The 15,343-nt window shown below is 39.5% G+C and overlaps 1 protein-coding gene across 7 annotated transcripts in view; it reads left to right on the top strand.

Annotated features, from left to right (window-relative positions):
- Window positions 1-15,343, top strand: part of SNX29 (sorting nexin 29) — a 487,403-nt gene that overhangs the window by 16,685 nt on the left and 455,375 nt on the right. For all 7 annotated transcript variants that reach the window (XR_012647696.1, XM_075010432.1, XM_075010435.1 and 4 more), the window contains exons 3-4: window positions 3,793-3,845; window positions 6,070-6,194. Coding sequence is in view for 6 of the 7 variants with exons in the window: in XM_075010432.1 (XP_074866533.1) it covers window positions 3,793-3,845; window positions 6,070-6,194 (178 nt within the window). In the remaining variant the exon portion in view is untranslated. The remainder of the gene's footprint in view (window positions 1-3,792; window positions 3,846-6,069; window positions 6,195-15,343) is intronic.

The raw sequence follows: 15,343 nt of genomic DNA, 5'->3' as shown, positions 1-15,343 counted from the left end.
GGGCTGTGGCAATGGTGGTCACTGTGTGTGTCTGGGTCTGTCACTGTGTGGTGTCCCCCCTCCCTTGTTTGGGAGAGGGAAAATTTCCTTTTACCCCAGCAACCTGGGGAAGGGAGGGGCTGATCCAGGCATGGTGGAGCATCTTGTGTAGCTTACTGCTCCTTCCCCTGCTTCCTCTAGGTTGCAAAAACAGATATTAGTCTCCTTAGGGTAACAAACACTCATGAGCAGATGCTGAATGAATCTTGGCCCAAGACTGGTCATTGTGTGGTACTGCTCTGTGGTGTGCCTTTTTAGGTGACAAATCTGAGGAACTCATTCAGATTGAAGTGACATTAGAGGAGGTTTTGGAGTTAATTGATAAGCTGAATAGTAACAAGTCTCCAGGACCAGACGGCATTCACCCAAGGGTTCTGAAAGAACTCAAATGTGAAATTGCGGAGTTATTAACAGTGGTTTGTAACCTATCCTTTTAAATCCACTTTGGTACCAAATGACTGGAAGACGGCCAATATAACGCCAATATTTAAAAAAGCCTCAAGAGGAGACCCTGGCAATTATAGACCAATAAGTTTAACATCAGTACCAGGCAAATTAGTAGAAACACTAGTAAAGAATAAAATTGCAAGGCACGTAGAAGAGCACGAATTGTTGGGCAAAAGTCAGCATGGTTTCTGCAGAGGGAAGTCGTGTCTAACTAATCTATTAGAATTCTTTGAAGGGGTTAATAAACATGCGGACAAGGGGCACCCAGTGGACATAATATACCTAGATTTCCAGAAAGCCTTTGACACGGTCCCACACCAAAGGCTTTTATGTAAATTAGGTGGTCATGGGATAGGAGGAAAGATCCTTTCATGGATCGGGAATTGGTTAAAAGACAGAAAACAAAGGGTTGGAATAAATGGTAAATTTTCACAATGGAGGAGGGTAACTAGTGGTGTTCCCCAGGGGTCAGTCCTGGGACCGATCCTGTTCAACTTGTTCATCAATGATCTAGAAAATGAGGTAAGCAGTGAGGTGGCCAAGTTTGCAGATGACACCAAGTTGTTCAGGACAGTCAAAAGCAAAAGGGATTGTGAAGAACTACAAAAAGATCTCAGCAAACTGAGTGATTGGGCAGCAAAATGGCAAATGAAATTTAATGTGGGTAAGTGTAAGGTAATGCATGTTGGAAAAAATAACCCAAATTACACGTACTACATGATGGGGTCAAATTTAGCTACGACGGATCAGGAAAGGGATCTTGGAGTTATAGTGGATAGTTCTCTGAAGACATCCACGCAGTGTGCAGCGGCAGTTAGTAAGGCAAATAGGATGTTAGGAATTATTAAAAAAGGGATCGATAATAAGACAAAAGATATCATACTTCCCCTATATAAAACTATGGTACGCCCACATCTTGAGTACTGCGTGCAGATGTGGTCTCCTCACCTCAAAAAAGATATATTGACATTAGAAAAGGTTCAGAAAAGGGCAACTAAGATGATTAGGGGCTTGGAACGGGTCCCATATGGGGAGAGGCTAGAGAGACTGGGACTTTTCAGTTTGGAAAAGAGGCGATTGAGGGGCGATATGATAGAGGTATATAAAATCATGAATGGTGTGGAGAAAGTGAATATAGAAACATTATTTACCTTTTCCCGTAATACAAGAACTAGGGGACACCAAATGAAATTGATGGGTAGTAGGTTCAAAACTAATAAAAGGAAATTTTTCTTCACACAGCGCACAGTCAACCTGTGGAACTCCTTGCCCGAGGAGGCTGTGAAGGCCAGGACTCTATTAGGGTTTAAAAAAGAGCTTGATAAATTTTTGCAGGTTAGGTCCATAAATGGCTATTAGCCAGGGATAAAGTATGGTGCCCTAGCCTTCAGAACAAGGGCAAGAGATGGATGGCAGGAGATAAATCACTTGATCATTGTCTTCTGTTCTCCTTCTCTGGGGCACCTGGCATTGGCCACCGTCGGCAGATGGGATGCTGGGCTGGATGGACCTTTGGTCTGACCCAGTATGGCCGTTCTTATGCCATGGTGTCAGGCTACTTACTGGTGGCTTGGTGTGGAAAGATGTCCTATTGAGGAGGTTGGAATAAGGCGCACCTCCCCAGAAACCTCATGAGAAGGATTAATGTGTACCTAAGAGCTTTTTGGAGACGTGCAAGAAGAATCAGCGCTCCGTCACTTGATGCATTAACAAGTTGTTTTGGGGGCTCTGGACTTTGTAGATACAGCGACCGCCACAGATCATATCCAGTTGCCTTGGCCCATTTGTAGCATGATTAAAAATGAGAACTCACCAGAGGTGCCCTCTTCTCCACCAGGGTCCAGCTGCAGAATGCCCTGAGAGGAGGGGATAAGATCAGTGTTACAAAAATTTCTGGCTGTCAGCAAGATCAGCTGTTCCATTTGCCCACAGACCATTGTCATTGTCCTGCTTTTCCTCATCCACCATGTCCTCCTTGCTGTTGCCAGAAGCTTCCTGAGGAATCTCTTCGGTGGTATGCACAGACTGTTTGGGAACAGTAGTTTGATCATTCCCTTGAATCCCATGCAGCCATCCATAGAAGGAACATGTTCACAGCAGTGATCCAGGACATCTACTTTCTTTGTACGTCTGCCTGAGATCCTTTGCATGCACCACTGCTGGGTAATCCTGGTTTTTCCTTTTCTCCCATGCCCTCTGAGGTCTTGTCATATATGTCTGTGTTTCTTTTGCTGCTTTGTAGTTTTCCCAGCACAGATTCATCACCTCACACAGCAATGAGATCCTGGACGCCCTGCACATTCCATGCTGAAGCATGTTTGTGACCCTGGGAATTCATGGCTAGAAGCGCTGCTGAGATGTGATGCCTGCTATCCTTGCCACGTTGGCCAAACAGGAAATGACATTCAAATTTTCCCCAGGGTGCTTCCTGCACACCTGGAGAGCAGTGGAACTGAAACTGGTGGCTGGAGTGGTCACACTGGGGCATTGTGGGACACCTCCAGGAGGCCAAAAATGTCTAATTTCACAGCGCTCCGTCTCCACTACCAGAAACGTCAACGAAGTAAAGTCAAATTTGGCCTTACTCCTCACGAAAAGCAGTACAAAAGTTGGACATAGGAGCCCTTAAAGTCAACAGAATGGACCCTGTAGTGTGAACACTGGTTCCTTAGAAATTCAGCCTAATCTCCTAATGTAGACCAAGCATGAAGTGTGTATACTGTTCCTAGAAGCCGTAAGTTTGTGCAGATTTAAGCCTGAGTTGGTGATTGGATTGTGAAATGAATAACATCTTGATAAAACTAGACTATGTAACAGAGAAGTTACTTGACTTATTAAAAGTATTTTAAAAGTATCTTTGAAAGTCTGTGTTTTCAGAATTTTTGCTTCTTTTGTAAAGAACAGAACTTTATATAATTCCCCCAACTTTTAAGTGATCTCCTAATAACTTAAAGCTGTACAGGAACAACTGTATGTGCCAGTCTACATCACTGCTGTGTATGGTATATATTGCCTGGATTGTTGTTATTCTTTAGAAGCAATTGTATGCTGCTGACTCAGTTGCTGAACTGTTCAAAGCTACTTGCTCTGTGGAGATAGTGCTGAAGTGTGCTTTCTGACAACAGGCAAGGTTTTTAACTGCCCTGTTTTGCAGCCCTGCCTTCTTCTAGGCTATTACGATGCTTGAAATGCAACTTACATGCTGAGTTAGTGAGCATCCTTTTTAATTAAAAAAAAAAAAAAAAAAGAGTATATAAGAATTTTCAGTTTTTTAACACTAGTGTTATTCAAACTTATTTATTACAGTGTCAAATACGGTTTGGAGGAAGAAAGGAAATTGCTTCAGATTGTGATAGCAGGTAAAAAAAAACTTTAGGGATCATGTTTAAATTTATATGTCATGATTACATATGCTATATAATGAATGTGATCCTGGGGGTGGGATATTTAAAAATGCTTGTGTTGATGTGCAAAACTCTTGGGTGCATTCTTCATACTGGTACACACAAATCATATTCCAGACAAAGGAACAATTAAGGTGTGGGCAGGTTTAAGGCAAAACGCTGAATTCTGAAGTCTGGATCTAAGTTTAAAAAAAAAAAGACTTTATTTTTTTTACCCCAATACATTTCTATTTTTAAAATGGCTGTGTAACTTACAGCTGTCTTAAAGCTAGTCCTGTTTTGTTAGGGGTTTCATATTTTAATCAGGTAAACCTGGGTCCTCAGGAGCTTACTGCCTGAGCCTCTATGCTGTTTTGAGGACAAGCCAGCTGGCTCGCAGCTGAGGCTGTGGAGGACACTCATTCTTTCTCTGTGTATGTGATTTATGTGCCGCTACATTGGATAGTGAACCACACTCAGGAAGTGTGTGGGTTACACTTGTCTTGCTGTGTAAGCTCCTGGTGGCAGGGACTGTCTTCCTGTGTATGAACTCTAATATTAAAATGGAAGTGTATGCCTCTAGGTTTCAAGTAAAGGCTTCCAGTCTAAACTACTGCTTTTAGCAAAGTTGCTCAATTTCTGAAATACTTTTTCTAGAATTAGAGTTGTGGTTGTTCACAAGCGCAAGCATCTAGGATTTAATAAGTTTAATGTTAGGCTGAAAAATGACGTGGTTTACCCACAAAGAATATTTTGAATCAGGCAGAATGCTCACCTCCCTGAATTGCGCTATCTGGGGTAGAGTTAGGCAACGTAAGTCTTAAACAGGATGTGAAAATTTTACATGTAGAGATTTCTGATGACATTTTTCCATTGAGAATTGGAGGTATGCTCAGTGGTTTATTTTTTGAGAAGAGAGTAAGTCACATACACGGCTTGTTTAGGCTCATGTCTATTTCATGTAAAAACTTACTGTCTTGTGATAGTAACTGGGTAGGCTTAACTTTCTCAGAAATACCTACCTGTAATCTTCTGTGCTAGCGTAGGTTCCCCAAATAATCACTGCCTTCTTTTTCAGAGTGTGTTCCTTTTAAAACTTGCCCAAGTGTTTTTGATTTTTTTGTGTTCAAGGGACTTTTCCTGTCTTAGTCCAGCCCACTTTATAGGTTAGATGCAAAGGAATCAATCATCGAAGCTAGTAGTCCTGATATTGCTCCTTAACAGCTCTCGTTTGTTACCTAGCTGCGTGCAGTGTATTCTTCAATATGTAGTGATTTGCCAAACTCAGTATGAGCACTAAATTTATTTTTTAAAAATTAAATTGAAGTCCATTCAATTTCTGAACATGCAATAATAAATAAATTTTACTAAAATATCCAGGAATAAGGTTGAAATAATTTTTTAAAATTTGTAACTTACTTTGTAGGCAGATTTTGCTTCATTTTACAATGTCTACAATGATTGGAGTTTCTACATATATTTTAATGTTAGCGTCTCAGGTTTGCAGTGCAAATTGTATTGAATAAGTTTTTAAGGTGATTGCAAAAAAATTAGAATCCATAATTTCAACTGCGATCAAGATGTAGGTATGAGTGAAGGTGTGTCCATGTTATACTGACTAGTTTTGTGTATTTGGCTTTTTTTCTCAACAAAATTTGAGCTTTTTTGTGTCATGGGTTTGGCACAGTTCTAGTTGCACAAATGGAAATAAACTTTGCATTTGATGTATTACAGTACATCTGAAAAACAGCAAAAATAGCACTAACAAACTGGTAAAAGTGCCTAGAACTTGTATATTGTACATTGTCAGCATTTCAAAATGTCATGAAATGATAGGAAATTTTGAAGTGTATCTACGAAAAATGTAATTGTACAGAGCAGCAAAAATGAATGGGGTATTAAAAACACTCCGAAGTGCCAGGATTAATTTTTCAAAATTGGCTGATAACATTTTTTAACAAGCAGTTTCTTGCGGCTTATTATAGTTACTGTATCCTTACGGATATGAAAAGCTTTATAGAGCTTTCAAATATTAAGAGATTAGCACATGTTATGGACAGTCGTTTACTTACAAGGGAACTGTATGTACCTGCTCGTTCTGCCTTTACTCCAGATGTCTGAATCCACTGAATCTAAACAAAGTTTTTTTTTTATGCTTTCCATGTTGTCTTTAATTAATTAATGACTTATTCTGTTGCAGAGTTACTTGCTTGTGTGCTCAGTTTGAAGCTGTACTACAGCATGGTTTGAAGAGGACCCGAGGATTAGCATTAACAGCAGCAGCAATCAAACAGGCAGCAGGTTTCTCCAGCAAAATAGAAACAGGTACTACCTTGTTCCAACTGATCTTTAGAAAACTGTCAAAATGTTGTACTTGTTACATGTAAGCAATTGACATAACCTTTCCTTTTTGGGTTTAAGAAAACAAGGTAGACGGAGCTATTTTTAGTGTTCATAACTGAAGTCTCGTACAATATCAAGATGCTTGCTAATTCACCCTCTTGTGTAGTATGTTGTACATATTCATGTTGAAGAAAGAGTGTTAATACTTGTATATCTAAAAATAGCTTTAAAAATCCAAGATGGTATTAATATTAATTTAGTACATGGTGTGGTGCAATTTATTTTCTTAAAGTCATAAGTGACAGTGTAGATGCGGGGGGGCGGGGTTAGTTTTATTTTCATCACATTGTCAGCCCAAAATCTTTTATGCTACTGTCGAGAGTCCTCAGTCCATACAGTTTGATAAGAACTTTCTTAGGCACTTTTATTCGGTAATGGTTGGTAATGCTAAACACATAATTGTCATATTGTTTTTGTAATGCTATTGTTCCCTTATGAACCCTATTTTATTGTGTTTTTAAGTTTTTTCAAATTTTATGGCAGTGGGTATGAGATAATAAGCGTACTTTTTTTTTTTTTTTTAAAGAATTTATGTTGTTTGTATTGGGTAAAGGGTATTTTTACTTTTTATAAAAAAATTGTCAAAATATTCTCTTTCTTTGGTGAACAGTTTGCTTGTCTGTTGGGTTATGTTTCCTTCCTGCTCCTCCTCCTCCTCCTTCATGTGCCACCCCACCATTTATTTATCCATATTGCATGTTCAAACTATTCAGGTTTAGGATGTCACCTTTACTTGGCCTCTAGTGATCTGTTTGTCTTCCATTCTTCTTACAAGAGGTAATAGTTTAAGAAGGGACTATAATCTTTAGGTATCTGAAAATCATTGAACTGTAACAAACATTGAAGTAATGTACTTTGACAATTAATCCTTCTGTATGGTAGAATTTGTTAGTGTGACCTGCACCATGATACAGTTATATGGCATATTACAATGTGTCTGGTTAATCTAGTGGCTGGATTACTGAGCAGGCAGATCAGAACAGGGGGGTACTGGACCCCCCCTGCACTCTATGGTCCTGGCTCAGAGACCCTGAACCACTCCATTGCTACTCCTTAAGTTTGGGGTATGGTCACAATAGTCCAGATCCCACTTTAGTTCAGGTGCATCGAAGTGTTCTCCCCTTTTCCCAGAGGGCTAGGGAGGGGGCTTACAGGCTCACATGGCTGCTGAGCAGGCAGGCTCTGGTTGTTCCACTGAACTACCTCCCTACAAGTCAGCCCCAAATTGAGCCAGGGTCCTTGTTTTACCTCTTAAGTAAAGCAGGGCAAAGCTAACTGGGCCCAGAGACTCTCTCCAACTCTTGCAATGCCAGGCCCTTCTTTCTTCACCTTTTTAGACCATACTTGATCCTGCCATTGGGGCAGGGGGCTGGACTTGATGGCGTCTCGAGGTCCCTTCCAGTCCCAGTATTCTACGATTCACATACAAACAGAGTTAAATGCAATAGAAACTTGTAGTTTGATCTGATTTTTTTTCTTATTATTTAATACAATTTTTGTTCTTGTTGGTCCTGGGTTAAACTAAGCTGTGCTGATATTTTGGACTCTTGTATTAATGTTTTCTTTGATGTCTAACTACTTGGCTTTCTTTGCAAACTGTTGCATACATTCTCTGATTATCCTTTGTGTGATTTATATAGATAGCTTTTTACATTTTTTTCCTTAGCAGTGATGGGCAAAACTCAAAACAGTTTGGAGTTCTAGACTGCAAATGAATTTAAAAGTTGAGCTGCTCATTTAAATCCATGGTAGAAACCTCCCAATAAAAGGTATACAAGAAGCCCTTTTTTTGATGTGGATTAGGATGGCAGAACATGTTGCTTCTTTTTATCCCTCCTCCCTTTTGAAGAGTCTTCAGTCGATAGCCTTCCCAAGCGCTTATCAACAATTTAATTCTTCTGTTTAGCAGTTGTTCTTCCTTTTACTAATGGAAGAGTTTGTATTCTATGGTTACACGTTACTGCTTCTGATGGTCACAATACTTGGACATTGAAAGCATTCCTTTACTCCTTGCTGTTTTTTGCCAGTTCTCTCTGTGTAGCTTGTGGTAGAATGAAAAGCATGTGAGATTCTTTGTTCCCATCTGTGAGCTTTTTTAATATTAAATTCTGAGATATCCATCCACATTACCTAGCTCAGCTAAATTGTTCCCAAGCGTCCTTGTATTCATATAACCCTTTAAAAAAGTATAGCCTTTTACTTGGCTGCCTATCAGTGATAGGAAATTCTTTCAGTACCTAGAGGAGAGAAGGGAAATTAACTGTTTTTGCTTATATAGAATATCATAACAACAAGTAACACGTGGAAGCTCAGTCAAGAATGAGAATATGGATATGGTTTAGCAGGCAACTTTAGCAACACTGAATAATGACTGAAGGGAACATATTATCATTTTGTCTCAGTGACTATTTGTAAGTGAACTTATTTTTCTGCATGATTGTGCTTTTCCAAAACAGGTATAAATGTAATTTAATACTGTTACTACTTGGTTATTACCCAAAGGAATACTCTGTGATTAACATTGCTGAATGCTACATTTTGGCTCTAAAAAATGTGGCTATAGCAACCATGTTTCCCAGGGGGTGAAGGAGCTGGAGCTAGAGTTCCTAGTGCACTGTAAAGGAAGAAGGCGACATGCAGGAAACCCATGTTTCATCATCCGGCCACTACTTTTTCTGGAGTTCTGGGCAAAGCTGAGAAGAGGACGGGGGAGGAGGTTCAGGGTTACCTCTGCAGCTGGGCTCTGAGGCGGGAGGAGTTGCAGGCGAAATTACCCTGGGAATAGGTTCCACGGGTAAGGGAGTGTGAGTGCCTGGCTTCCCTGGCTGTTTGGGAGTGGGCAGAGAAACAGAAAGTGGTTTATCATAGAAGTTGCTTTAACTCTCTCTACTTTTGGGGAAATTTTTATTTATTCTTTATTGTTATAGATTGAACCTCTCTTGCCCAGCAACATGTAATCCACCACAGTTTTAGTTAGCTGGACAACCACTTATGTGTGGCCAAGTTTCCTGTGGTCCCATCAAGTTTGTTTACAGCCACCAGTCTCTGCTCACAGTGTTTTGTGCTGTTGTTTAGCTGTGATTTACCCATAAAGATCTTCAAAGAGCCCAGCAAACAGTGGAAGTGTCGGAAATGCTGCCAGACAATATTGACCTCATGTTCCGGCAAATCTTCTGGTTTGGCACCAGTCAGTTCCCAAGGGTGCTGACTAAAGAGGCTCAACCTGTACAGACGTAGTTGCTGACAGGTACTTTTGAAATTAATTGCCAAAATAATTGAAACTGATGCAATTTTACAATGTTGTTTTGACAAACTGTGCAGAATTTTGCAGAATTTTAAAAAGTATGCAGAATTTTTAATTTTTTAATATAGGATTCCCCCAAAAGTGCCATTTGTATATTCTTAAACTTTTTTGTTTTCTTTACACATGCGATTTTACTATATTATAGGCAGTGATTACCCTTCCTGCAGGCCCACCAGTGGTGGGGGTCAAAGGAGCCAGTTGCCCCCAAACCCAGCATTTCACAGGGGCCCAGATCTCTAGGCTCCATTGAAGTGCCACAGCAGCACTGCTGCAGCTGCATGTGTCTGTCAGTGAGTGGGGGCAGCATGAAAGCTCTCTGTTCTTGGCCCCTCCCCTTCTGCTTTTGGATTCGCCCCTTCTACGGTGAAGAGCTGCTGCGTCTCCCTCTCCCACCACCTTGCCCAGGGACCCATGGTGGCTGTCAGTGCTGCTGCTCATGACAACCATCGTTTTCTGCATGTTTATAAAGAATGACTAATAATTGATGACAAGGGGGGATTAAAATGTTTGTATCTAATCAAGCTACGATTAGAAATAACAAAATTTTGTACCTGTTTGGTTGTGAATAAATAAGAAATAAAAAAAAAAAAAAATCCATCCAGATTATACAGAAAAAACAAGGTCCAAATATCATACAATGCCACTTAATGTGCAAAGTGTGTGTGTGTGTGTGTGTGTGTGTGTGTTTTTTAAATTCATAACTAATTACAAGGCAAATATTTAAGTACAAGGTAGTTACAGTTGTTTACATTGGGCTTTTTCTGCTCCCCGCATCATAAAATATTTTTGGTTTCTGAAACCACTCTTCAAAATTAGTTTTTCCTTGCCCAATAAACCACTTCAGGATGGTATTATAATCCTATAATACACAACTGAGTAATATATAATGAAATAAGCTTATTTTTTGAACCTATGAACAAATGGAATAAACGGAACATAAAATTTGTGTAAATTTAACACTCTTTATGCAAAATAATATTGGGGTAACTAACAGTGTTTTCCCTTACACTATATAGATAAGATTGAAGGCCACATAGATCATCTTCCTGATTATTATTTTTGTATGCTGTTGTCAGACTGGGAAATAGTATTATAAATCTGAGAAGTGGTATTTTTAAAAATCGCTTTGTGTACGCTCCTATTAATCAGTGACTTAGTGCTTTTTGAAATCCTGTCTTATATCATTAGGTTTGTACTAGACTATACTACATAACACTAGTATTAATTTTATAGTAAATAAATTTTGAATATTAGCTGTTGATTCCCCAAATTACATCGTTTTCAGAAAGCCTTGATTGCTGTCCGTAAGTAGAGTGCCGGGAGGCAGTGGGGGTGTTAGCTTTGAGCAGAAGGGGAAATCACTTGTTTTTTGATTCCAGTAACATTTTCACTTCCTCCTTCTGTTTTTCTGTCTTACTGAGAAATAAATGAATTCACGTTTTCAAAAGCAATCATAAGAGATACTCTTCATAAAATAAATAAACTGTCATAGTTTTTTTTTACTGATGTATTTTATTTTAAGGAAACTTTTATTAGATGTACCAGTTTAACTGTTTTGAAATGAGGAAATCCAAATAAACACAAGCCAGACCAGAGCTGCAGAAATAGTAATACAGCTATTACAGAGTAATACAACTTCCACACACACAGACTTCTTTAACTTTTCTATGTTAGTTTATTATTCAAGTCCCTGATCCATGGGAAGCAAATGTTTAATTTTTAATGTGTGAATAGTTCCATTTTATTTGTTAAATTTAGTCCATGTGTAGGACCAGTGCGTAAAGGAAGATGGGACAAAAGGAATTGCCATACGGAATCCACCCAGTGGTCTCTATTGTCTAGTATTCTATATTTAACAGAGATGTATAACTATGATCCCCAAAATGGTAATGTATGTAATGAAACGTCCCCCATGGGCGTGTTTTTTATAATACCAAGTTTAAGCAGTTGACGTGACTTTGAGGCATGTGGTTTTCTGTCTTACATGTTCTGATCTCAGTGAACGTGCCGGTTTACTTGTTCATACTTGAATTTTTTCCCTTTTTAAAAAATATCTCACGGTTCTGAGTTACACAAGGCTATATGGTTCTATTTTTTCATCCTGGTAATGCATGATTAATCATGCTATTAAACAATAACAGAATACCATTTATTTAAATATTTTTTCATGTTTTCTACATTTTTAAGTATACTAATTGCAGTTAGAACACAGAATATAAAGTGCACAGATCTTTATATTGTTGACTAGCAGATTTACCCAGTGTTGCTTGGTTCCTCAATTAAGATTTTTTGAAAATAAAAGAAAAAATGTACATGCTTTATTTAAATGTTTATATTTTTTAAAAAGTGGTTTTTATGAAGTGAACTTTTTCGGATTTCTTAAAAGGATTGTTAAAATATTTCCCTTTTTAAATCGTTCTTAGTAATTAAAAAAAAACAAAAAAATCAAAATTTAAATGGGAATTCCTTCAAATATATTTTTTTCCTTTATCCCTAGAAACTGTCTGTGTTATAACAAAAAAGGGCTATAGTCAATTTGGTTTCCTACAACATTTTATTCTAGCTTTCAAAATCATGCCTTGCTTTAGCTGAGCAAAACAGTGTGTGACTACGAATTTCTTCATTTCATCTCTTTTTTTGGTAAGGTGTATTAGGAAGCAATTCTATTCCAGGCACCTAGTGTTTCTGGATCATTTTGGTTCAATATCTTTCAGCTTTCATTTAGTTATGCTAGTTTTGATAAGTTTACTTGATTTGGTAATTCTCTCTCTTTTCTGTTCAATTTTATGAGAAGTAATCCCATTCCAGGCACATCTCATTTTCTGGGCACAGCCAAAACTGTACTGCTAAGAGAAAGCTGTACACTGAATTTTGTGGTCCTAGCTCTTACCATTTAGGAAAAGTTCTTGATCGAACAAACTGCCTAAAACACATGGTAGATTGCAAATACTTAAACAGCATCTTTCAATTCTCCTGATATAAGCACTGTAATGCAATCTCAGTCATGAAAGATGAATTTCTACAAATGTAGAACTATGTACAAAAACCTGCATTCAAAGATAAAACAAAGTAAAACTTTAGAACTTACAAGGCCACTTTGTCTTACTTTTTGTTTAGTCAGTCTCTCATACAAACCAATTTGGTTACAGTTAGCAAGAAATAGTGCTGCTCCTTTTTTGTCTGGTGTCACCTGAAAGCGAGAACAGGAGTCCCCATGTCCTAGAGCTGATGAGGCTCCTTTTAGAGGCTCAGTAAAAGCCTGTGGAGCACAGAAGTCCTTTTGCCCTCACACAAAGTTCCATAGCCTCCTTTTCTAGATGCCCTAGAATGATGGGGTGGGTTGGGGGGGAGAGCTGGGAAGCTGATATGAATGGGAAGGAGTTCAGGAGAACTGGTAGTGTTTTAAAGAAGCTTTATTGAAAGCACAGGAACAAACCATCCTGATGCACAGTAAGAACAGCAAGTATGGTAGACAACCAGCTTGGCTTACTAGGAAAATCCTTGGCGAGCTTATACTTGAAAAAGATTTGCATAAGAAATGGAAAGTTGGAAAGACGGCTAAGGAGGAGTATAAATATATGGTTTGAGAATGCAGGGGAGTAATCATGAAGGGGAAAGCTCAGTTGGAACTGCAGGTAGCAAGGGATGTGAAGGGTAATAAGTGTTTTTACAGACATATTAACAATAACATGGTGATCAGGGAAGGTGTGGGGCCATCATTGGATGAGGGTAGTAACCTGGTAACAGATGATGTGAGAAAAGCTGAAGTACGGTTTTTTTTCCCCCTCCATCTTCATGAATAAGGTCAGCTCTCAGACTACTGCGTTAGGCAATGCAGTACGTGAAGGAGCTGGGCAGCCCTTGGTGGGGAAGGAACAGGTTGAGAGCTTTTTAGAAAAGCTAGACATACACAGATACATGGGTCTGGATTTAATGCACTCAGAGGTACTGCGGGGATTGACAAATGTCATTGCAGAACGTTTGGCCATTATTTCTAAAACTTGTGGTGATTGGGAGAGGTCCCTGATGACTGGAAAAAGGCAAAAGTAGTGCCCATCTTTAAAAAAGGAAAAAAGACAATCCAGGGAACTATACACCGTTCAACCTAACCTCAGTCCCTTGAAAAATCATGGAGAGGATCCTCAAGGAATCCATTTTGAAGCACTTGGAAGAGGGGAAGGTGATCTGGATTAGTCAACATGGATTAACCCAGGGCAAGTCATGCCTGACCATTCTGATTATAGCTTCTATGATAAGGTAACTGGCTCTGTGGACATGGGGAAGACAATAGATGTGATATACCTTGACTTTAGCAAAGCTTTCAATACAGTTTTCCACAATATACTTGCCCATAAGTTAAGGAAGTATGGATTGGATAAATGGACTGTAAGGCGGGTAGAAAGCTGGCTACATGGTTGGGCCCAATGGGCAGTGATCTATGGCTCAATGTCTGACTGGTGGCCAGTTTCAAGTGGGGTGTCTCAGGGATCAGTTCTGTGGGCCAGTATTGTTCAACATCTGTATTAATGACCTGGCTGAGAGGATGGATTGCACCCTCAGTGAATTTGCGGATGATGCTAAGGTAGCAGGAGGTGGATATGATGGAAGGTAGGGATAGGGTCCAGAGTGACCTAGATGAATTGGAGGGTTTGGCCAAAAGTAATGTGATGAGATTCAACAAGGACAAGTGCAGAGCCTTGCACTTAGGACAGAAGAATCCCAAGCACTGTTACAAGCTGGGGACGGATTGGCGAAGTAACGGTAGAGCAGAAAAGGACCTAGAGATTAGAGTGGATGAGAGGCTAGTTATGAGTCAACAGTGGGCTCTTGTAGCCAAGAAGACGAGGAGCATTTCCAGCAGATTTAGAGAAGTTACTATTCCCCCCTGTTCGGCACTGGTGAGGCCATATCTGGAGTATTGCATCCAGTGCTGGGCCCCCCCGTATGGAAAGGATATGGATGCACTGGAGCGGGTTCAGTGGAGGGCAATGAAAATGCTTAAGAGGTTGGAGAATGTGACCTATGAAAAGAGGCTGAGGGATCTGGGCTTATTTAGTTTGCAGAAGAGATGAGGGATGATTTGATGGAAGCCTTCAGCTTCCTGAAGAGGGGTTTCAAAGAGGATGGAGAGAGGCTGCTTTCAGTAGTGAGGGCTGGCAGAATGAAGAGCACTGGTCTAATGTTACAGAGGGAGAGGTTGAATATTAGGAAATATTATTTCATCAGGAGAGTGTGAAGCATTGGAATGTGTTATCTAGAGAGGTGGTGGAATATCCATCCCTAGAGGTTTTTAAGTTCTGGCTTGACTAAGTTCTGGCTGGGATGATTTAGTTAGGGTTGATCTTGCTTTAGGCAGGGGGCTGGACTTGATGACCTTCTTAGGTTCCTTCCAGACCTAAGATTCTATGATTGTAGAGTCAGTGGCAGTCTTTCACTCAACTCTCAGGGGTGTCTTCTGGAATGGAAGGCTGTCATTCCTGCAGCGTTGCTTAGTCCCTCTGTGTTGCAATGAAGCTATGTATCACTACATGATACATCACTACATGATACATCACTACTATGTATCACTACATGATAAAGTCAAATGTAAGGCAGTAAGCTTGGTTTTTCCATTGCTGTCTTCTCTGTAAATACCATTAGGTTGATTTTAAGTAGCGTTAAGTTTGATATTATAACATTGTCGAAAGTGACTTGGCGTAGTGTCAAGTTCGAATTTAAAAGTTCGACCAAAGGCTAATATGGAAGTGCCATGTCTTTCAATTGACTT

The sequence above is a fragment of the Carettochelys insculpta genome, chromosome 16, assembly GCF_033958435.1.
Source record: "Carettochelys insculpta isolate YL-2023 chromosome 16, ASM3395843v1, whole genome shotgun sequence".
NCBI classification, from domain to species: Eukaryota; Metazoa; Chordata; order Testudines; family Carettochelyidae; genus Carettochelys; species Carettochelys insculpta.
This window is presented reverse-complemented; position numbering and strand designations above follow the sequence as displayed.